The 24,911-nt window shown below is 37.1% G+C and overlaps 1 protein-coding gene across 1 annotated transcript in view; it reads right to left on the bottom strand.

Annotated features, from left to right (window-relative positions):
• LOC149551581 (copper ion binding / methyltransferase) overlaps positions 1-24,911 on the bottom strand; it is a 284,272-nt gene that overhangs the window by 36,406 nt on the left and 222,955 nt on the right. Inside the window, exons 6-9 of the mRNA XM_089787094.1 lie at positions 23,137-23,220; positions 20,431-20,511; positions 20,019-20,123; positions 19,829-19,924 (exon numbers count right to left, since the gene is read on the bottom strand). Of these exons, the coding sequence (XP_089643220.1) occupies positions 19,829-19,924; positions 20,019-20,123; positions 20,431-20,511; positions 23,137-23,220 (366 nt within the window). The remainder of the gene's footprint in view (positions 1-19,828; positions 19,925-20,018; positions 20,124-20,430; positions 20,512-23,136; positions 23,221-24,911) is intronic.

The following is a 24,911-nucleotide window of genomic DNA, read 5'->3' as shown; positions in this document are numbered from 1 at the left end:
GAGATAGTATTGTGTTAGCAGAGGCTACAGATGTAACGGGATGAATGTGGAAGTGATGTGACAAAAGCAGATTTCTCTTGTTATAGTCACTCTGTTAATGTATTTTGTTTGTTAATTTGTCTCAGATATTTTGTCAATTGTCAGGAGACGACTTTTCTTTTTGGGGGGGATGGTGTTAGCCGATTGGATGATTCCGGCGGTATTTTGTATTCTGTAGCCGACGGTCCGGCGATGTTTCTGTAGCTAACGATCCGGCGGTAAATAGTTTGTAACGGATAGAATAATTGTGGCCGACGGACTCCTTCGGGAAGGTTCGGCAGTAGTATTTATATCCCGTCTGGGATCATTGTAAATCATCAATCATCATTCATCTACTATTGCGAATATAATTCTGCTATTCTGCTATTATTGTCTGTATGTGTTGACTTCTTTACCTGTACGGTAAACATCAATTCTTTTTTCTAACAGGGACAAAGTTCGCCACCCAAGAGGAGTGCTTGATAGGGAAAATGATATTGGCTTCAATTAATTTGGATAGTTCATTTCTCATTAGGGGCTCAATCTTGGGGTCTACTGGCCTCTGTTTCTGCCTAACAGGCTTGACATTGTCCCCCAGGTTTATAGTATGCTGAAACAAACTAGGGTCAAACCCCTTTAAATCGTCGTATGTCCAGGCAAATACATCATTAAATTCTTGACATAGATGGACAAAACTTCCTTGCTTAGTTTTAGAACATACCTTTCCCATGTTTAGCATCCTTCCATCAGCAATCGTAATTGGCACCTGGTCTCCTTTGTTGACAATCAATAATAAATATTGTGATTATGAAAATAAACATATAAAATGATTTAGAAACATAGATCATATTAAACAAAGGATTATAGTCACGACCAGTGCAGAGGGTCATGCCATTTGACCGAGCAGGGATATTTAATATCATCTCATGGCAGCTAAGAAAGGAGGCATTGGACGAACATAAACGAGGAAGGAAAGGATTCCCACAGAAACATACAAAATTATCAGACACGATGAGAGCCGATATCACCATATCTACCAAAGGCGTGAATCGACATTATAGTCTGAGGACGAGAGTCGACATTACCATACTTGTCAAGGACGTGAGCCGATAGTTCCTATTTCCTACCTTAACATGGAGGCACATACAGATTGTACCCAGACGGTTACTGAGATTACTTCCGCCAGAATTTGAAATCCTTTAGCAAACCACCAGCAACCAAGTCTAGATACCATCATCGCTGCAACAATAAAAATAATAGCCCGAGCCAAAGGTTAAAAGGGAGAGAACTAAAGAATATAGATTTAAGGAGGAACCTCTCCTCACAAGAATTATAATTCCTAAACAGGAATTAAGGCAGAGATATTATCTCTGAAGGTCAGTATATTCTAATGGTTGAATATATATATTCAGATAGGTTAACGTACCTAAGGTAGTTCATATGGCTTAAGTGAAGAGTAATCTTCCCTAAGAAGGATGGATGTTTCTAATCAATCATCCATAAGGATTAATGAGAGTAATTGTGAGAGGATGTCACTTAGTGGAGAGATGTTCTATTTTAGGAGCCTCAGGAGGCTCTCCCCCAGGAGTTAAGTGATCGGTCACAACCTCTCCTTAAGAAGAAAGTACTAATTAGGATATAAATTTAAATGTTTTCTATAAATGAAATGTTTATAATTTCTTTCTTTTTAAAAATTTGCTAAGCACTAACTATTGTGCAGGTTCATCGCTAGGAAAGTGTGAAAATAGTTTTTTAAACCAAAAATCGGGGATATTATACCTTGCAAAAAGAATGCTAAAAAAACAAATTTTATGAAAATTATGTACAAACAGACTCCTAACTAGGTGCTAAATAGGCCTGCACTCTTTATTTTATTAATTACATGGTGCATGAACCTTTACATGACTTCAAAACTACCATAGGAGATAAGAAGAAAGAACTCTTTAGATGGAACTTGAGTCGCTGGAACTTCTAAAAATGAGAATACAACCTTCTCCATTTGTTTCTACCAATTAGACCATTGTCAAAACCACAAAGACATGTTTTTTGTGCGTGAAAATGACCAAAATCAGAATCGGCAGTTAACTATTGGAGCACCGGAAATGTTCAGGAAAGTTGCACAGGGACAAAATTTCTTCCTCAACCAAAACTTCAAAATGCGGACATACGTGCCTTCAGTGACCTCAAGATCAAAATTGGCAGGATTTTCCAAAGTCCCCAAATCTTAATTCCTAGCATCTTGGTCTTGTTGATTTTCGACTAAAACAATGTCTAGATGGGCCGCTTTAATCTTTTGGATGGCCGAAGTGATCTCTTGGAGATTTGGTGAATCCAAGGCTTGATATTTGGCTCACTTGTGAAAATCACAAACCTCCTGTCGCACTTCTACAAAATTCTTAAATTTTGAGTCTAGTTCCTTCGGTGTCTCCTCAACTTCAGATATTTGCCGAAAATCATCTTCGAAAGACAATTTCAAAAGATGCTCGCAATTATCGCACAACTATTTCCATCGAGCATAGGTGCATTCCGGAGTTATCATCAAAAATCTCCAAGCTAGTTGCACTGTAATATTTATTTGCTTTCAAAAATTGGGCTAGAGTTCTACCATGCATCTTTTAGATAAACATTCAACTGCATTCTGCATCTCTAGCCTTTTATTGTCTGAAGTGCCTCTAGGTCATTGGTCTAGGTGGACACCTCGTCCATTAACCCAAAATCCTAGTTGACCACTATTGCCAGCTTCTCTGCATTCTTTTGTATGCTATGTAGTAGATGCATATTTGTCTCTATTATATCTAACACTTTCTCTTCAAAATTGTGATGCCATCTCTTACATGCATTCAAAAAAGAATCACTTGGTTCTGGGGCCGGAGCTCATTTCTCGAGTGTAACTGATAAAGCAATCTCAGGGTAGTTATGGTCAATGGGACCTGTTACCTCTATTACAAAACTCTCGCAAAATGTTATTTTGCTTCCCAAAACTTGTAGCTCCTTTTCTACTTGGTCTAAATAGTGAAACACCTATTTAAGACCCATAGTTGTCAAAACCTTGGCCATATCCTTGGTAGCCTTCCCCAAAAGGACCTCCTACACCTGATAGTATTGTGTAGTGATAGTCTCTATATCTGCATGAGGAGGAATGACTGTGTCCCACCAGCTCTTGTTGTTGATTCTTTATGATGAAGGCTACCTACTTTGGGTGCTCTCGAACAAGCACCGTCAACTTCATTGCCTATGTCAAAATTGTCATTCCTTCCTCAAGGGTTTTCACATACCTCATTTCATGGGTCTCTACCTCTTGTTTCAGCCAACACTGAGTAGTGCCCATTGGAGACATATACTGACCAGATGATGAAGTTCTCGTGGATGTTGGTCCTTTTCCTTTATATGTCCTCTTCAGGATCTTTTCCACTCTATTGTTCTACCACTGGGCCAACCGTTATGCTTCTACGAGGGGAGGAGAGTGGTTGTGTTGCAAGAGCTTGCAATGCAACAACTTGTCCTCCTTTGGAAGCTCCCTCTATATGGCACACAACATATATTTCATCTTCTGTGATCTACATCTGTTGCTCTATAACTAGAGGCAAGGTCACGACATCTTGCTCTGCCGGAGGCGGCGATAGTGTCTCTAGTTTTCCCAAAGGTGGAGGTATGTCGACTAGACAATGTAGAAGTGGAGGTAGTGTATTCTAGTCATCGCCCAACGGATCCTGGCTCAGTGTTTTCCTTATTTCTCCAGACCCGAGTAGTAACTTGCTCTGGCGGCCGATGGGTAGACTATATAGGAAGTCATGTAGAACCATGTGTCATTCTGCACCAAAAGAAGTTGCTCATCCAATGTAATGTCCCCTTTTTGACAGGCACCAACTACTTATTTATTTTAGCCTTTATTTTCCCCGGAGGCTAAAAAGGAAGAAATAAGGGGGAAAAGATATATTAAATTAATTACTTATAAGGTTACCAAACAATGAAATATTAAAAAGTAACTTTATATTTAATTGATTTAATATTAAAGTGACTACAATAATAAAATATCAAAAAGTCACTTAAAAGAATTGTTGTCAATCAAGATTGCGCCTATAGCGAGATAAGAATCTAGCTATCCTGTTGGAACATGGAAACCTCTCTCGGATGGTGAGGTTAAGAAGAAGAGAAGAATCTCTGGATTCTAAGCTGGTTCCTATATGATATCACCTATAAAACTAACTCTGAACTCGGGAAAAGGGTTGAGAATATATGTAAATAACTGGATACTAAAACTAAAAATACGTGATACACCAATGGTTTTGAATATAACTTTGATCAAATTAGCATGAATTAAGAAAAGGCAATTGATTCACAATACTCGGACAAACACGTAACCACAAAAGTGTTTCTATGCAAGGACTGGGATCTTCTGCTTTGAAAGGGATACCTAGGTTTCACCAATTTTCTGCAAAAAGACGATAATCACAAACATAGACTTGTAATCACATGTATCACGATTCAAATTTGCAATAAGGGTCATAACTAAAATGAAGGCGAACACAACATTAAAGCTATGTTCCCCCAAGTTTCTGGTACGGGGACAGTTGGGGACAGCGGGATGAGTTTCCGACACGGCAAATTTTTTTGGCGATTTTGGAGACGAGGGGGGACAGCAAACGAGGACGGCTATATATATATAGGGAAATTTTAAAATATACATTGAAATTTGTAAACATACATGTCATTCATATGAAACTAAGCACAAAGCATGTCATTTAAACATAATAGAACCATAACATACAAATTTTAATGCCATCTACGAAATAATATCCAATTTTACTATTTAAGTACCCAATTGTCAAAATGCATATTAATACAATATCAGATAACATTGAACAATGAACATTAAGTTATTAACAATTGTCAATATCATAAGACTCATAATGATAAGCACGATAAATCTGAAAATAAAAATCAAAATATGTCCAAAGCTATAGGCCCAAAGGGTAGAGGGCTGCCATAAAGTAATAAGTACCATATTATCAATGCATCATAATCATGTTCATGTTCAACACAAAAAGAAAAACATAGAAAATGAAGCAGACTGCTGCTCCTATTCTGCCTCTACTGCCATGGCATCAAAATCAGAGTCCTCCTCACTGTCATCCTCCACAAGAAGCGTAGTCTCATCTAATGGAACCCCAATCAGTCCTGGTGTTGTGTCATCTTCATCTATCTAGGCCACATCCTTAGGCTCAACATCCCATCGCAAAGTTGGTGTTTGCCTATACTCTGGAGTCTGACGATCGGCAAGTCGAAGAGCATGATGCACTGTCACTAGCTTCTTTGCTCTTTTAGAGGTAAGTCTATTCCTCTTGATAGAGTGGATAAATGAATATGTGGACCAATTCCTCTCTGCAACTGAGGAACTAGCAACCTGTGAAAGGAGGCGACTGGCAAGTATCTTTAACTCAGGTGTATCTCTCCCATGCCAGGTCCACCATCCAATAGGATCCCTCTGTGCCAAAACAACTCTATCCAACCTTGCTTGTGGCTTACCCAAGTTTGGGCCACGAAGGTTGGTGAAGTCAAGGAACTGTGCACGAAGAGTAGAGGCATCTTGAACTGAATACATCTTATCAATTGCTTTTGTGAAGCCATCCAAAACTTCAGGATCATCACATGGGAGGCCCCTTCCACCCAACTATGCATACCATTTGGGATTTAGAGCAAAAGCTGCCATATGAAGTGAGGTATTCATCATATTCCACCTCCGAGTCACAATAGGCCTAATATGCTCCTCATAAAAGCCCAATGTAGGATCCTTTGCTGCAACAATTCTCTTCATCTTACCCAACATGTTGTCAATAGTCTCATAGATCTCTCCCAAACTAAGAGCATTAGTATCAGCATATCTAATGACATCAACAATGGGTGCTATGACAGAGCAAATATATCTGCAAGATCAAGATGCCAACAAAAATAAAAATCAGAATTAGAATTTTAAGAATTTTAAGATTTTTAGTAGGAAAATCAGCAAACAAAAGACTAATAGTAAATTTAAAAATCAACAACTTACTTCATTGTGGACCACCAACTCTCATCAAGGATCATTTGCCTCGCCGCTTTTCCTTCAGAGGACTTAGAATGAGACCATCGTCCCCACTCTGGATTCACCACCATCAATTGAAGGGCCTCATACACCTCAATCATCCTCTCCATCAAGATGAAATATGTGCAATACCTATAGCAACAATTAAAAATTTAAAATTTAAACTTAAACATTAATGATTAAAATTTAAAACAAAAAGCATCACATGTAGGTAAAGTTATAAATAATTTTTAAAAATAACTTAAACTTAAAACAAACAAAAAGTAAACTATAATTATAATTGACATACCTTGTCTCGGTTGGTTTGAGGAACTCCTTCTTAGAGAACGACCTGAATAGAGCAAGTGAAGTGTGGTGGTTACAAATAAACATTTGCACTTCTCTAGCTTCTAGCACCGCTTTTTTCACCCATTCAATCTTCCCTATGTCCTTCAATGCATTGTTCAAGGAATGAACACAAGGGGTCCAAAATATGTGCCTATAAGCACCCTCTATCATCAAACCAGCTGATTTGCACACAGGTGCAAAATCTGTGATAACCTGTACAACATTAGAGGGCCCAATCTCCTCTATGGCATCTCGCAAAATGGTGAACTGAAAATCTGCATCCTTCTTCTTTCCTGAGCAATCTATGGCTCTCAAAAAATAAGACCCAGTAGGGGATGTGACAATGATATTGTTGAGTGGCCGATGTCTAACATCGGTCCACCCATCCATCATAATAGAGCAGCCTGTCCTAAACCAAGTACGTCTCATATCTTCAAATAACAAAACAACCTTTGAGTACTCTTCATCTAGGGTAGTGGTTCGTAGCTTATGCTCACCGACGGGTACAAATGAGGAATTCGTGCTCAAAATATCTTTCACCATTTGTTTATAATAAGTGGAATGGGCTGCATTGTATGGGATACCATTAGCAACAAAGAATCTACCAATGGATGCCTCACACTTCTCCTTTGCCTGTGCATTAAACATACTTTCTATCGAGCCCTTCTCACCGCTACTTATCTTCCTCTTCCCTCTAGACCCACTAGGGCTGCCACTAGTACCAATGGCGGATGAAATATGCCTAGATGATTGTGAAGGAATGGATGGTGATGTCACTATCAAATTTTGTCTCTCCATTTCAGTCTCAAAGTGCAATCTTTGGCATTCTAATTTTTGTTCATCAGTTAGGTTAGGACAAGCTTTGACTCCTTGGCATGAAACACCTAAAAAATGTGACTGCACTCTTGTATAACTGCCCCTAAAATTATCAAGACAAACATGGCAATCCCACACCCTAGTCCCTCCCGAATTCCTTTTATCTTTTGGCCGAGGTGTGACATATTGGAGAAGAGGTTTTTTCCTATTGAAAGGACTCTTTGCAAAATTCTTCATAATGGCGAAAGGGCATTTAAACAAATCAGCTTTAGGATTGAGTTTTTGCCTAGTGTCACCACTAGCAACATCAACCCCTACATTTTCTTCTTCACTACTACTACTTGTACTCCCACTGCTGCTCATTGTGTTTAAATATGCAATTGAATAGATATATAAGGTGAAACAATGAAAAAATAAAATAAAAATCAGACTTTGCAAGCTGCAAATTTATTAAAAAATTGATAGATGAAAGCACAAAGAGTTTTATACTTATTTAGTGGACAAAATAGAAGATCAAACCCTTGGTCAAGTTCTTGGAAGCAAAAATATTACCTCCTCTACTTGCAAAATGAAAACTTCAGCTGGCTGCAACATAAAATGAAAACCAAACAATTGTTAAAACAACTTAAATGTGTGGTGTTATATACATTTTAGGGTTTTTGGAGGAGTGGGGCCCACTAGCCGACCAAGAAAGAGGCATTAAATGTTTTTTTAATATATTTTTTTTAAAGTTTCAATACTCGTGTCGAACAAAATGTGGAAGTTTTCTGTCAATTCATGCTCCCCTTCGAACATCACAAGTATTATGTTTTCATGAATTCTTGCATTCTCCTCCAGAGGTATTCCCGTTTACTCTATTTGTGGTATGCCATTGGTCGTGTCGCTTTTCCTAGATTTGAAAATGATAGCAACGCTAAATGTTTAGCCTCGTGGGGTAATAGAGACTAGTTGCATATAGAAATTAAAGTACTCAACATAGAATGGAAAGAGAGAATAGTAATATTATATTCATTAGTTGATCACCGTACACAAATGTACTCCATACCAACATGTCCCAATTAAAGGAAATAATTGCATACATATAGTGTACAAGGGGTCGCAAGGTGAACCGTCGCGACTGTGTAACTCCCTCGGATGTACCAACCATCAATAACCTGACAACACATGTCATTTCACTTGGGCAGCTAGCAACATTTCCTTCCTAGCTCTTTGTACCCATCAATCACAAAACACTTGTTTTTTTTTTAATCTTACCTAGTGTGATGTACAAAGTTATAGTCTATGTGACTAAATCCACAACAAATTACTCATGCTTAGACCCTTCATCATATTTAAAGAATACCTTCATGCGCTTACACAAACATCTCTACTTGCTCCACTAGAAATCCCTCTCAATACCAACTTCCTGCCATCCACCTTTCAAAACTTTGGCAATATTTATCAAGGGACTCCTTCCAATGCTCAAAAATCAAATAACATCTATGACATCCAATGCCACTACATAAAAGTCATCAATAATAATATGGTTACCTAGTGTGATCCCCGATTGACATCCATGCCATCCAATGCTCAAAAACCAAAACAACATCCACATCATCCAATGCCACTACATAAAATTCATCAATAATAGTATAGCTACCTAGTGTGATGCTCAACTGAGTAGGCATGTGCGTACAAGGCACTTGATGACAACTAACTACTTTACTATAAACCCTTTGTGTTTTACTGCCTACAATCCTCTCTTGACAACCAAGGCAGCATTAATTAAATTGTGGTGGCCCCGCTACCGAGCATGACAATGACGCGTCCTTGTAATACACCTTGCACTCAGAAAATGTTATATCATGATATACATTATAATATAGCAATAGTTCATAGCTAACATATTGTGGACTTTTGAGTTTTATTATCGTCTCCTCTTTTTGTATTAATTGTGGTTGAGGAGCATTTATACAATTGAATATTATAATTTCTATGTTGCTGGATGAGGGTTTAGTCTGCAGATTGGAGTTTGTTTTGGGCAGCATTTGTAAGGGTAGATTGTGAATGCTAAATTGAAATTGGACCAGGTTGCTTTTAGTTTGACTTTGCAATTACATTCTATGGCAAAGTCCAGGGTTATTACACTGGTATCACACCGATTTTCTACTAGTCTGCAAGAACTGAGCTAAGCTTTTATTTTGTTTGCTGCTGACTTTGAAGATTTTCAGATCTGATTTCTAGAGTGACCAGCACTTTATTTTCTCCAGCTATGGACAGACATAGGACTGGCAGTTCTAGAAGTCAGTGGAGTAATGAGAAAGTTAGCGTAAAAATGAATGCCTTGCAGGAGAGTTTGGAAAAACTGAAGCTCCATCCACAGAGGTTGGCGGAGAGCTTGTTAGATCCAATGATGGTTGAGAGGGCAGTGAGGTATATGGTTTCCGCCTTTAGAAGACCAACATCAAGGTTATAGGGAAGGAAGCTTGAGTTTTCCCCGACAGGTGTCCATGATGTTGATGTACCTATATTTAGTTCAGCAGCTGCTAGCCCCATCCGCAATGTTGATGATGGACTCATTTCACAGAGATCAGTATATGTGTCAGTACCCTTGGTGGATGCTGGCATTGAACTTCAGCAGGTTGAGGTTCCCAGAGTTGTTGCAGCTAGTGTAGAGATAGCTGATGCAATTGTTACTACTGACGCTTTTGGCTCTCTCGAGGAGGGGATTATTGTAGATTTGTATGTAAGTTATCATAGTGTTGCTCCAGTACAGGAGGCAGCTGCTTCCTCAGGTGGGACCAATGCATATATGGAATCACCCAGCTATGATGTTGGTGATTTGTATGCTACAGTTGAGTCAGTAGATGCGGATGCAAATAGTATAGACACATCTAATGATACATTTGATGATGCTATGAGTTGCACTGGATATGATATCCCTTGCCAAGTATTAGCTAATGACTCTGAGGAGGTTTTGCATGGGTCCCAGGATCAGTGTTTACAAGATCTATGCTTTGAGGTGGAAGCTACGACATGCGAGGAGACTGATACTACGAGGGCTTCCATTTCTTCAAATGAGGAGTTGGTTGAGGTACATGGTAGTTGTATCTCAGATGCAAAATTGTTCAAGGATGATAGCACACATATGAGCAATCTTGTGGCGAACAATTCTGATTTTGTTTCCTATCACAGTTTAGTTAGTGAGACAAAGAGCTTGCATAGGAGGCAGGGGTTATAGAGGCATCATGCGACCAATAAGTTGAAGGTGAGTGAAAGTGACATCTCTTAAGCTTTTAAGCATTATGGTGTGATCCGTCTGATGCTGGCTACATCTGGTTGGGTTACTCCTATGTTTGATGAGCACTGGGATAGTACTCTTTCTGTAGCAGAGGTTCATGCGCTTCGAGAGGCTATCAAGATCTTGAAGCATAACTATTCGCAAATAGTTGCTGGCAGGGATTACCTTCTAGAGTGGGGTAGCACCTGTTATGAGACATTGTTAGAGAAAGAGGAGGAGGTGGTTGAGCTCACCCAAGAGCTTGAGGTGACTATGGACTCTCTTCAGTGTACTCACTGGGCTCTTCAAGAGTCATAGTCCCGATTGGATGAGGTGATCGTGGAGTTGGAGCATGTTCGGACCACACCAACCCCAAATCCAGTTTAGTTGCATATTGTAGTTGGTGGTGAGTTTTCTTCTACTGTTGGGGATGATGGACATGATGATGGGGCTGAGACATCCATCCTAGATATGGATGCAGTAGGTACGGATGAGATGAGAGTATCAGGGGAGTTGGGATCTCATGCTGATTTGCTTCCTTGTGCTAGAAGCGAATCTATTTCTTCATCTCATATAGCTGATAGCATTGGACTGTTAGCAATGCCACATTTTCAGAGGGATTGGTTGTGTCACAGGGGAGCAGATGGATGCTTCCACATATAATTCCTACTACACAGAGTCCTTCATGGAGTATCTGTTGGAGAGTTCAGATGTGAGGGAGGATTCATACAGAGTGTCTAATGGTACTCTCATCTAAGGCTCTCATGCTATTCAAAGGTTGGTGTGAAAGATTGTAGGTACTCTGTCTACTATGCTTCCCCACAGGGATTTCGAGGTTGGGTTTGCTAAGAGATTTGCCTAGGATCTTGGCCGATCAGTAGTTCAGAGTCAGAGATTGGAGCCATCTTTTGATTCGCAAACTAATATTGACGAGCCCTTGACAGAAATTGGGAGTTTTTATCGCCATTACACTGTGAGGAGTGCTCATCATTTTTATTTTGACCCACGGGTAGAGGATTTAGTTTCACGTCGGTGTGGGTTGCCTCCAATTTCATGCCATCCATTATGAGATGAGTTAGCACCATCTTTTGCAGATGGGATTGATAACTGCAAATTAGACCCTTTGCAGTATCCACACACCCAGGACAGTTTGGTAGAGGTTGGAGTTAGTGGTAGTGTTTCAGGTACCTATAGCTGCAACCATCTCCACAGTGCAGTTGGGTGTGAGTATCGGTTTGATGGGGACTCAAGTGTGGATAGAGTTGGTATTTCAGTTGGATTGAGTTCTGATGGGTTGTCATCATCATCAGCGTCTACAATCAGTTTTCAGATGATTTTGTCATTCATATATGTTATCTAGGTGCTGATGCTATAGAAGTTTCTTGTACACAGTAGGGAAAGTATGTAGTTCTACCTTTGGGATCAAGGGGGATTGTGATGTTCATTTTGCTCTGGGATTGCTTGGGGACAAGCAATCTTAGGGACAGAGGATTGTAATGTCCCCATTTTTAGCAAGTTCCTGCAGTTGGCCAGGTCAGTTCACCATCGCGACCCTTGTGAGCTCACAATGGGATTTGAGGATCTCAGTTGTGTGGTTATAGGCTTTCTAGTAGCCTAGGGTGTGTTTTGGCTCTGTTTGAGGGACTTACTATTTAAAATAAGTCAATATGTTGATTCCGATGAGCTCATTTGAGTTAGAGGATTTGGAGGATGCTCTCAATTTTTATTTCAGACTTCCAGTTTGAGCTCCAAGAATCTTGGAGGGAGCGTCTATTTATAGTAAGTCACCCTGTCAGGTTCACTCATCACCTTTCATCATCAAGATCCCTTTGGTGTTGTCAAATTTTGATTCTGATGCCTCTTCAATTGTTTTCGCAAGACGAGTGAATTATTATTATTATTCATATAAATATGCTGAGGTTACTATTTTTGATAGTGTTATTGGTTGGTCACCTCAATATCATAGCTCGTTGGAACCAGGACAAAAAGTTTTAAATCATGGGAACAAGAAACAGTGGCCTTACATGTCAGAATTTTAAGTTATGGTGGAAAAGGTCATTTTCGGAGCCAAAAACAATTAATAAATCAGATTATAATAGCACTTTATTATATTTTTAAAGTTGTGTGTGGAAAGCTTCTTAAGTGAAGTTCATTTGGGAAACTTTGTGCCATTCGGAGATTATAAATATGAGCCCATTTGATGAGTAAAGGATCCAATTATTTGATTATCTTATTTTGCTCCTGTTGTCTTTGTGACATTTCTGAGTCTAAAGTTTGTGCCCTTGCTGAAGTATAAGGGTTTGGGATCTACAGCTGAAGTATTGTAGATTTAATTCTAAGAATCCATAGCTGAAGTATTGTGGACTTTTGAGTTTTATTATCGTCTTCTCTTTTTGTATTAATTGTGGTTGAGGAGCATTTATACAATTGAATATTATAATTTCTATGTTGTTGGATGAGGGTTTAGTCTACAGATTGGAGTTTGTTTTGGGCAGCGTTTGTAAGGGTAGATTGTGAATGCCAGATTAAAATTGGACCAGGCAGCTTTCAGTTTGACTTTGCAATTACATTCTACGGCAAAAACCAGGGTTATTACAACTTGTGTTTGAGTTCTCCATAAAACGTGGCTCCTCATCAAATTCATTGCTTGTGTGGTCCTTTCCATCACTCTCTGAGATGACCTCAATGTAGTCAACCTTCTCCCTTCCACAACATCAAAGTTCTTGTTCCCACAAGTCCTTGCAGCTAAAGCATAAGTTCCCCCTTTGCAAGTTTTGTCTAGTGGTTTAATCTAATTGGTTCTTTCAAGGTCATATCCTCTAGAAGGGTTTGTTTCTATTCTCCTATGAAATGGGTGCCTTAGATGGGAGCTAGCCCTTTGAAGTAGTGGAGGTCATGGATTAGCTTTCTTGATCACCTCCTAGAGTGAACTTGAACCAAGGGCCTTTACTCACTCTTTCAATGGATCCATCAATCCATCCACAAATGGAGAAATTAATCTACTCTACAATACATTTATCACCAACATTAGAAGCCTTTGAAATTTTCAAATGTAGATGTCAATTGTTCCCCCTTGCTTTAGGTTTTCTTACTCCTACTAGAGTTTGGGGTCCTTACTATAAAACCTGTTGATAAGCCTACGCATGAAACCAGCATTTGAAGTGATTTGATCAGTCCAAGGGTGACCATTTCTTTATGCCAACATGTGTGAGCAATCCTCTCAAGATGCAGAGCTGCTAGTCAGTATTGATGTGTGCAATCTCTATTTAGATAATTAAGTATGGACTAGCAATCTAATATTCTCCTTTTATACTACCTCCATTGACATTTTCCCTCCAAAATATTTTGAATTCAAGTGGGCCCTTAAGGGGAAAAATTAATAAAGTGGCCCTAATCAATATTTTAAAATTCAATGGGACCTATATTAATAAACTTGTTACTTCCATCTATGAATTTTTGGATGGACATTACACAAGTGCAAAATTAAAGGTGACTTATTACAGACCTAAGAACATAATTTCAGGGCAAATTAGTGCAGATCTATGGGGAGAAAATTTTGCAGATTTCAAGAAGCTTTTGAGCAGACTTGTGGAGGATTGGATCTGATTCACGAACAAGATCAAGTATTTAAGACTTTATGCTTTTGGAGGCCAGTGCCTCATTTTCAAAGAGATGGGTATCTCCTTCTGAGTTGGTACTCAATTGTGCGGATTGACAGGCATAATTTCAGGGCAAATTAGTGCAGATCTATGAGGAGATCTTGCAGATTTCAAGAAGCTTTTTAGCAGACTCATGGAGGATCGGATCTGATTCAGGAAGAAGATCGAGTATTTACAACTTTATGCTTTTGGAGGTCAGTGCCTCGTTTTCAAAGAGATGGGTATCTCCTTGTGAGTTGGTACTCAATTGTGCAGATTGGCATTTCCACTGAGTTGGTGCCTACAAATCATCTGAGGGGATTGGTGTGTCTTATGGGCTGGTGCCTAAAAGATTCTTAGGAGGTTTTCTCACAAAAGGGTTTCCATGTAAATTATACATTATTGTGTTTCTCCTTGCTTGATCCTGCATTAGTGGTTGATTAAGTTTCAAGCATTACTAGTGTGATTAGTTATGTTTTACAATGTAAAATTCATTACTATACTGATTCACTCCCTCTCCTCCCCTTCCATGTATTATTGTGTGCTATTCAAAGGTATCCCACATATTCAATGGATTTGAATGGAATACATATTTGTTCTACTAGGACATTAGAAGATCTTGCACCCACCACTCATATAAATCTAGATCTGAAAATGCTTGAAGGCGAGACATATAACAGATTCCAGCAAGCACAAATTATCATGTCCTCTTTTCAAAATTAAAATAGTTGAAAGGACCAATAACATATTTATTCATTTGCTAAGGGGTAGATTTAGGGAAATGATTAATTATAATATTTTAAGTTGGGCATAATAACTTAATTTTAGGCCGACAACTCGTATATCATTATAGTATAAAGTGGCCACCTCATTGGGACATCAAAAGCCTTCATGTAATGTTTTACTTTTAAAATGTTTTTACACACCTTTTTAGCCAGTTTAAGGAGGGAATGGAAAATTCAAATTAAGTGACCAAAAAGATATTTTAAAAAGGTTGAATTGGTCAAAAGTGAAATTTGTGTCCAAGGAGTTGAGCATAATTGAATAAAGCATTCAGTTCTCATTGTGGAGACCCAAGTTCAAATTTTGAAGGAACATCTAATATGGAATTGTATGTAGTCAATTGGGATTTTCCATCACCAACTTCTAATGTGGAACTAATTTCTACGCAAATGGATTTCTTAGTTGTGACTCTTGGTCCTCCATAGGCAGTTTCTAGTGTGGTTGCTTAAAGGGAGCTGATATTAGTTTCACAGTTGTGCTCACAATAGCTTGTATTGGTCTGTGTTGATGCCTATATAAGCAAACAAATTGTAATGATAAGCAATATTAAAAAAGGGCAAATGAATATTTTGGGACATTCAATGTTGTGAACATAGTTACAATATTTTTGACTCGATTCTCAAGCCCCCAGGCCTCATTTCAACTTTCTTTCCTTAGGACTCACCCAGTATGGATGAGTCCAACAGTTCTCGCAACACTAGTTATGATACCTTAAGTTCAAAACCTAGAAGGAATGCTCTCCATCAAAATCAAGTTGTTATATGTATCTATATGTTATAAGTTTCCAGTGCAAGAGCATCTAGATCTCCTAGCAATCCTATGTCACCCAAAAACAATGGTTGTCAAAATTTTAATTGTTGCTCTCATTTTGTGTGTTTTCAAGTTGCTTCTTGTCCATTTCTAATTTCCATGTTGTTGTTGGTGACTATTTCCTTGTTGGGGGCCACACTTTGACTAGGTTGCTAGAATACCTTTGGAGATTCACTTTACAACATAGCCTTTAGTTGCATATGTAAAATACGACCAATGTCCTTTGAAGTATTTGTCTTTTACTTTGAGCAGTCTAGTCTTATGTGAAGTCCTCTAAGAATGTGGCCCTTGATGGACATTTCCCTAAGGCCCATGTGATTAATCACCTATTCATTCAAAGCTTGAATTGTGACTAGCTCTCCCATCTGCACGACAATTTCAGAAATCTTTGCATTTATCACTAGGACTTGTTAATGTGTGCTTTATGAGTCACCAAACAGTACAACAAAATATCAAGATATATCTTATCCTTTCTTGATCAAAATCCTATGTATGCTTAGATTGCGAAAGATCATACAGGTAACTCTTGAGGTTACTTTTGTCTTGGGCCTTGACCGTGGATAAGCTCAATGATTGACATGATTTGTTGATTATTATAAGGGACCTTACATTTGTATACCGAATTTGACTTTAAATCATATGAGATGGGGAGTTGTCGGAAGATGTGGCAATGAAGTACTTATGGTTTTCACAAAAATATGCCAAAAGAAGATAAATAATTTAGAAATTCTATTCTAATCTTAAGGGTAATGACAACAACGAATACTTCTTTGACACACAAATTCTAAAATAACTGAGCTTCACTTTGCCAAGTTATACTACAGCTATGCGAGAACTAATGCAATCTTCAAGGGGTTATGCAAATGATCTTCATACCACATTGAACACCATTAAAAAAAAAATGTACATTAAATGACAGAAGTTAGGCATACAAAAAAGGTGGGTTCAAACTAACTTTGCATAATGACTTACGATCAGTAAACCATTTAGAAGGTATGCACCATATAATTCATCAAAACACCATCATATTCTCCATTGATATCAAAACATTTTATTTAACAATCTAATCTAAATGACGGAACTATGAAACCAAGCAAGCCTTAAGACACATCAAATGATCACCAAACTTCAATGAAAATTTTCTTGTCTCAATAGCTCTTAGCAAAAAATCTCATAATTCTATTGCTTACAAATGAGAAATGAGGCCTTCATATAGGTCCTCTATTACAACAGGTAGTCCAAATCAAAACAATAAGTGATAGACCAAATTATGCCACCTTAGTCAAATTAGGGTCAGGGAAAAGAAAGAAGGGACCTACATTAATGAAAGGGATTACATTAACCAATCAAGAAGAACCACCCATCTTAGTAAGTAATAAATCCCCAATAATCATGCCCATTTAGAAGAGTGTGGGGTGCAATCAATGCCCTCTATGCATGCCCACAATGAGTTAAATGCATCTCTTCCCAAATAGTCTACCTCTGATCTTGTCGCATGAATCCTTGTAATCTACCCATCACTGTCTCCAAATCTTCCACTTGGTGTTGATTCTTATTTGTATTCCAAGACTATTATCACCCTTTCAAGTTTGCTCAAGTTGTCCTTCTAATCTAGTAACAAGTCCTAATATGTATGCATGGTATTCGAGAAAATGGAGAAGTTCTCAAAATCCTCCCTCTTGAAGTAATTCATCTTAAAGAACTCTTTTAAATTTCTCTTTAGGTTCTCTACTATAATTTCATTCTCTGCCAACCTCTATAATAACAAGGATGCAATTGTATTGGAGCTCTCTTTCTCGATATTAACTATTGAACTCCTCAACCGAGAAAATTCCTTGGTGAAATGTTCAAACATTTCCTTGGATGTGATCATTTCATTGTACCACCAAAAGAAGTCCCACACCTCTTTCCCCTATACCTACATCGTTAATCAATATCTTTTTGGAGGTCTCCATCAAATCCAACAACGTTGTGGTCACCTCATCTTGATAAATGTACTCATCCTCACATGGCTCGTCCATGCATTGTATCCTAGAAAGGACAGCTAGTGCTTTGTCATGAATCTACACCAAGTCTTCAGCATGTTTTTATGCCTCATTTTGAATGCCCTCTATCCAAACTTCTACAACTTGAGTAATTCATATGATCATGTCTGTACCTTCCATTGACTAAGTCAAAATTGCTAGAGGAACAAAGGATGGGCCTTCTTCCCTCACTCGACAAAGTAGGTTGTTTATGTATCCGTACAAGGCCCTGATCTTGCCTTTCTGTTTCTGATAAAAATCTTCTAGATTTCTTATCTTATCTTTCATTGCCTATGCAGAATCATCAAACACTTGCATAACTTGCTCTCAAAAGATGTGACCAAGATCAACTTTTATCACACTGTACTCATCTGAAATAATATGATCTTTTGCCTTGTCCACTGTAGGTGTTGCAAGTTAAAAGAATTTGGATCCAGATTCTCCTCTAACGACTTTTGCAAACCTTTTAGCTTTTCCTTTCTCATTAGATTGGTTTACTTAGATTAGGATTTCCTACAATTCCACCGTCGAGTCAGCCGCTTTCTCTTGACTTCTTTGTAGCCTTTGCCTGAACCATTCTAGAACAACATTGTGATAGCTCTGGATTGTCTATTGTTGTTTCCTTTACATTTATCTTACATCAATCTCTTCCTTGGCAAGAAGACTTTTTGTTATGTCCTCTTGGACTGCCACCTCTATAGGAGGAAGCTCTACTTCTAGTATAGGGACTTATGCTTCTACTTGAGGACCCTCTATTTCTTGTTAGAGGATAATAGAAAGACTTTCCTCAGTGGTAAAATCCTATTTTCTTCCTTTTCTTGTGCACATTCTTCATTGGCATTGATACTAAATCCGTTTGCACTAGTCTAGATATGTGATCCTCTTGCTCTATTCTTCTTCTACTTGTTTCTTCTTCCCTGGTGAAAGGACCTATCTCCCGCAAACTCGTAGCCCGGCTAGGTGAAGATGGAACATTCCCCTCTGTTTCTTCTACTCAGGTCCTTCAATGTGAATATTTGGCCTACTCCTTTATTGTACATCTTGAGAAACACTTTTTCCTTCACTTCGTTGATGGAATTTCTCCTTCCAATGTTCCTTCTAATAGTTGTTTCGGCCTTTCATCTCTAAATGGTTGATGACACATTAACTTATATGTCAAACTCTCCTTCACCATGTTCACCATGTCAAATTGTTGATCAACCCACCATTTCATGAAATCCAAGACTCGTGCAAATAATGTATAAATGTCTAAATCTCCTAATAAATAAGTGTAACAAATTCAATTTTCATATTCAACTAAAGTCTATACTCAATCCTTAGCTGAAAAGCTTTCACAGGAAAAGAAGCTTGATAAGAAATATATAAAGTGGGAGAAGATATTGAAATTTTGGACAAGGTTTAAATCTAGATTCTTCTTCACACTCATAGATGTACTCATGAATATGAAAAGAGGTTGCGGATGTTCTAGTTTATTCAAATATAAGTCATGAGAGATCATGGAAAAAAAAAAAAATTTGACTCAAATGCCAAGTTAAAAAATAATACTCGTGGATTTTTAACCTTTTCAAGTGGCAGGCAGTGGAAGATAAATCAAACTTTTGAAATGAAATAGAATATTAATTAAATATTACATTTTATATATAATATTTAAATAATAAACATTTGAAAAAAAGTGACAAATCAACTTTTTAAAGTTAAAATTTAAATGTATAGATAACTTAACTCCGCACACATAAATATGAAATAAATTGATAAATGTCTATGTATGAAGCAAAATAAATCAAGAGTTATCAACTAGAAACTCATTTAGCATGCAACACAACCACAAAAAACATGCATTTGTTTCTCTGCTTCCTCTTGCGGGACGAAAGAAGCACCTTTTGACCCCAAAATTTGGACAAATTTCAGCTGCAAACATCCAACTTATCACGTAGTACCAAATTATGAATATGCTTATTCTTACTTAAGATTTCAATTTCTATACTACATAACAGAGTCAATACAAGAATTATATGATTCAGATATCATAGTTTTATCCTGCAGCTACCATTCACCAGGACTGGAACAGCATTACCTTGTATGTGCGTTGTGAGTGGGTTCTTTCCAAGCGTTGAACAAAGTGGCAATATGTTCCTGTTTTATCCATTGGACATACTCCATCATGTCCACACTACAGAAAAAGGCGGCACAGTGTCAATTATGGTAATGAGAAAACCTAATTTATTAATCTTTGGATAGATTAAATTTTCTGTCTAGCAACTCACAGGAGCAACTACAAATGCACCAGATCGTGAAGACACTGAGCTATCTTCTGTGCTTTCTTGACCTTTCGGAGCTTTTGTGGAAGTAATTTCCCCCTTTCTGCATCTCTAAAAAATAAGCTAACAAATAAATAGGATTAAAAGGTTGAAAACTTGAGAATAATACCAATCACTGAACTTAAATGCACTTGAAATACCGAAGCAACTGAAAATAGATCACAGGCATAAAAGTAAGGGATACATGTGTGGCTTATGCAAAGTTATCTGAAATAAAAGACCATGAAATTATCATCAGAACCATGCAGCTTCTAACTATTGGTACCCTATTTTTCCTGCCATGTGAATGATATCCCTAGCATTTTTTCCAAAAGCAGGAAACTGAAAAATTATATGAAATCAATGACACCCCGGTTACCTTTTTCTCCATCCATAGAATGTGAGATCTAATTTGACGGATGGTGCTTGACCCTTCTGGAGTCCCGGGTTCAATCAGTACCTGTCACATACTCCATTAGCATATTAATACAAACTTTGAAATGTAATACCCAATCATAAGTTCCAAGCGAAATGTCAATTATTTCACCACTTCATATTTATTAACGCTATCAATCAGTAAAAAAATTATTGATCTCGTAACTATATTTCAATACTTTTCATATGATCATTGTTTCCAAGGTGAGAGACACTGTTACTTTAGTATGGCCAAACATTGTACACAGTACACAGCTATAGCTTGTAGCTCTTTAGTGCTATGTGATGTCCCTTATCTAGAGCAGTATTGAATGATAAAATATATTAAAAACCTAAAATAAACAAATGAACCAATAAAAATAATATAATCTATATTTAATATACTAATATAAAAATATATATTATACATATAATATTATTATTAATAAAATAATTAAATATACAATAGCAAAATTCTATAATAAACAAACAATAAATATTATTAGTAAATATATTAATCAATGTAAAAATTGAAAGATTACTCATGTTACGCATTAAACAATAACTATTGATAATCATAAAAGTAATGCATTATTATAAAGAGGCACGAATCACTACATAGCCGCTGCATCTACAACATTGGGTAATGTGATCACATAATACTGGAGAAGACTATGATGTGGTTTACAGATAAGCAAATAGTGACACAAATGGATTTTGTCCAAGTACAGATCACTACAAATCTATGCAAAGTCATTGACGTGTAAAGACAAACATATAAGGTTTCCATATCATATCAAATGTTGAATATTCAGCATCTTCCATATGCTAATTGATATTATGGGCAGCGGAAGTAATGGACATTACCAAATTTGCCTTTAATGCTTTCTCATAAAAAGCATATCAGCATGTCCATTCATTGTACATTTTTAAGAGGAAGCTGTACCTGTCAATTCAGGGGAGAGTTATCAATTTAACGTTAACTTACCCAACTGCTAGTGCAATTTGTTCTTCTTTCCGGACATCTGGAGTCAATTTGTTTATCTATTCTTTGATGACAAAATCTGTTTACTAACACTATGACAGAATTTCTTGTCAAACAGGGACTAAGCTCTACAATGAATCCTACTAGGTATATATATTCCTTGTAGTCTACCGAGAAAATGAATTTCAGTAAGCATTCAATGTTAATAATGCTTGCAACCACAGGCATCAAGAGACTCATATTTTTGACATGGTTTGATGTGGTCTACCAGCAACAATGCAATATCACAGTTCATTATTGACTTGAAAATTGTTTGTATTAAAGTGACAGACTCCCTACAAGCTAGAGCTGCTGTCAATTACAGCAGCTCTGATTTTTTTGTGAAGTTAATAAAGGCTATTCAGCAGTTCAAAGTTAGCATGATGCCATTTCATTTTTTCATGCTTGTGGCAACTCCACAAGGGAACAGCTAAAGGACAATACCCAAAAGGGTGATTATTGAGAATTATTTAGAAGTTTAAATTTGTTGTCTTTATGAATATTTATTTGCTTGTAATCTCCAAACAGTACAAGGCTTTGGTGATCAGTGTCAAACCCACTTGTTTGCACAGAGATTAAATTAAAACTAATTAATAAATAGATCTGTGTACTTGACCTATGAATTATATTTAATATGCAATGGATGTGTGTTTACAATGAAACAATACCATTACACATTCAGAGAAGTAGAGGATAAAAATGTATTTCTATTCATGGACTTAGAAATTACAAGTGTGTACTCGCATTGGCCAAATCTAAAGGTGGAATACATGATGTTTGAAATGTATTACATGCATTAATAATAAATATATAGTGTGCAAACATTAAATAATAATTAAAAGGACTGATACAAATTCCACAATATTTTACAAGATGGAGTACAAATTCATATCCCAACTGTTTCAGTCTCCTCGACCAATTCCTACCCAGCGACAAAGTATAGATTGATTGATTAATGAAAACATGTGCCCCATTAGCGTCCTCCTTTGTATCGCTGTATAAATGAGCTAGATAAGATGTTGTGCCTTCAACAATCTTATCTGAAAGTGTTCCAAAGCCTGCAAGTTGGCAAGCAATAGTAGTAATACCATATGAATCCATCCTAGATGTAATTGGACTAATATGGGAACACAAATCACATATGGTTATGCGATGATCAATTGTCTCTCTAGAAAATCAATGGCCCCCTTTGCACAGGTTGTCAATGGAAAAAATAAAGATTGGAGTTGCAAATAAGTGTAATACTTAGCTTGATTTGAATGGTGTCCCTTTTTCATAACTCAGAACAGCTATGAGCAACAAGTCTGATTTGAGATAGTGTTGGTGAGTTCATCTTCATTGTTTGCTCAAAAATGTAGTATACCATTAAGTTCTTAATACTGAGTGCTATCTTTCGATAACCTTGGATTATATATCTTTTGCCACCGTAAATAAGAAAGACAGTTATTAAATTGTGATAGCTAGTGATAAAGTGGTTATTTTATTATAAGCTAATGGATAGCAAACAACAAGGCTAACTAACTTCAAAGGCAAAAAAAGAAAAACAGATTGGTGATTTCAATTCCATTAATTCAATTATTGCACAAGTATAACATGCACTAGTATAAATATACTACCTATATCAAGTATCTAAACTTTTCCTCTTACCAAAATATCATGAGTGAGGCTCCAGAGCTGCCGAGCAATTGTGATGCGTTCCCTCAATGATGGTATCTCTCCAAGTACATAAGACTGAAAATATAAAGAGGAGGCATTAATTGTTTGCAAAGGTAAACAATAGACACAAGAATTTTGATGCAACACAGTAAAAGGCATATCCCTTTGAAAAGTAAATTGTTTGTACTGAACAGTCTCAAACATGGACAAACACAAAAATGCTGGATTCAAACATAATATGATATCCCCAGATTCCAGTCATCTGCATTCTATATAAATCAATAACAAGATTTCACAAAGAATAGCAGACATTGTCCCTTGTACATAATATGCAATGCATTACATAGTGATAAGTGATCCGTAGTAATGTTCCTGATTAATTTATTCACACACTTTGACAATCTCCATGGTATCAATACTCCATGCAGCCAGCACTATCATGCAACTTATATGATCACTTATAAATGGCACCATGCCATACAGACTACATGAAGGGCCGATGACATGATGGTCAGCTGAGTCCGCCTCGCATCATGTACCGGCTTACATGATTCCTCCAGCCCTAAATCATGATTGTATTCATATTTCACATACATCCATTCATAGTTCACTACACAGCTACTGCACAATCGTACTCCATAATGTACTGCCATGTCTCATATACATTATTCAATCATATTTCATTATTGCACTTACGTCCTTGGTCAATCCACCTTGACAAATATTGATGGGATCAGATTGGTATCAAAGGCATGAATATTTTAATTAATTGACTAAGTTAAAGTTGATATTCCATTCGCCAAAGCATACGATTCAGGAATAACAAATGGTTAAGAGTAAACAAATTATAATCATGAGAAATGATGAGATGCATCTCATCCTCATAACTTGTCCTTCACAAAATGCAAGTATATTAAGGACATTAAATTATCTTTCCAAGGCATCAAAGACATTTGTTTATCATTTACAGATCTGCTCTGTTTAGAACAATTGCCTTTGGCATTTTGGTGCAAGTGCATATTCGCATATTAGAGACAGCAATCCAGGATTGCAGAAATTAAAGAATTCATATCAGATACAGAAGCCATTTTTTATAGCAAGATATAACTATAAGAATATCAGACATTGCATTATTTAGTATCTTGCCTCCAAAGTGATCCATACTTCATACATTGTGCATGTCCAATTTCATCTCAGAAACAGCAATCGTATTGCTATAAATAACATATTAACCTATTGCAGATAAAATAAAGACAATTCAGATGTAGCAATCAATTTCCTTGGCAATATCTTCTCATCAATTTTGGATATAATCAGATTGATCAGGTATTGCCACCATTGTTGAAAACAGTTAATATCGATTTCATAATCGAAGTGTATTTCAGATATTGCATATCACTATAGACAATAATAAAACATTTATATCGCACATTTCATGACATTTATATCCGACATTGCTGTTTATACATTATTTTGCACACATTTATATTGTTTAAACCAGGAATTGCAATCGATCTTGATTTAGTTTCCATTAATTGCTTAAATAGTAATCAGAAAAGGGAAGTTGAGGTAGTTGTCTTGGCTTCGTAACTTAGCCAAATAGGTGACATCACGCATAATATTGGGCTGCAAGTCCCCAGCCTGCTTTGGGTCAGCACATGAGATTTAGTGCTCCTTTTCTACTTCCTTTCTTTCTTGCTTTTCTTTTCATTATTCGTTTGCTTCAAGTCTAAGGTTCTTTCATACCTAGCAATTCACTATTGAAA

Source organism: Cupressus sempervirens, chromosome 6 (genome assembly GCF_028749045.1).
Source record: "Cupressus sempervirens isolate cs-2001-9-10 chromosome 6, ASM2874904v1, whole genome shotgun sequence".
In the NCBI taxonomy this organism is placed as follows: domain Eukaryota; kingdom Viridiplantae; phylum Streptophyta; class Pinopsida; order Cupressales; family Cupressaceae; genus Cupressus; species Cupressus sempervirens.
This window is presented reverse-complemented; position numbering and strand designations above follow the sequence as displayed.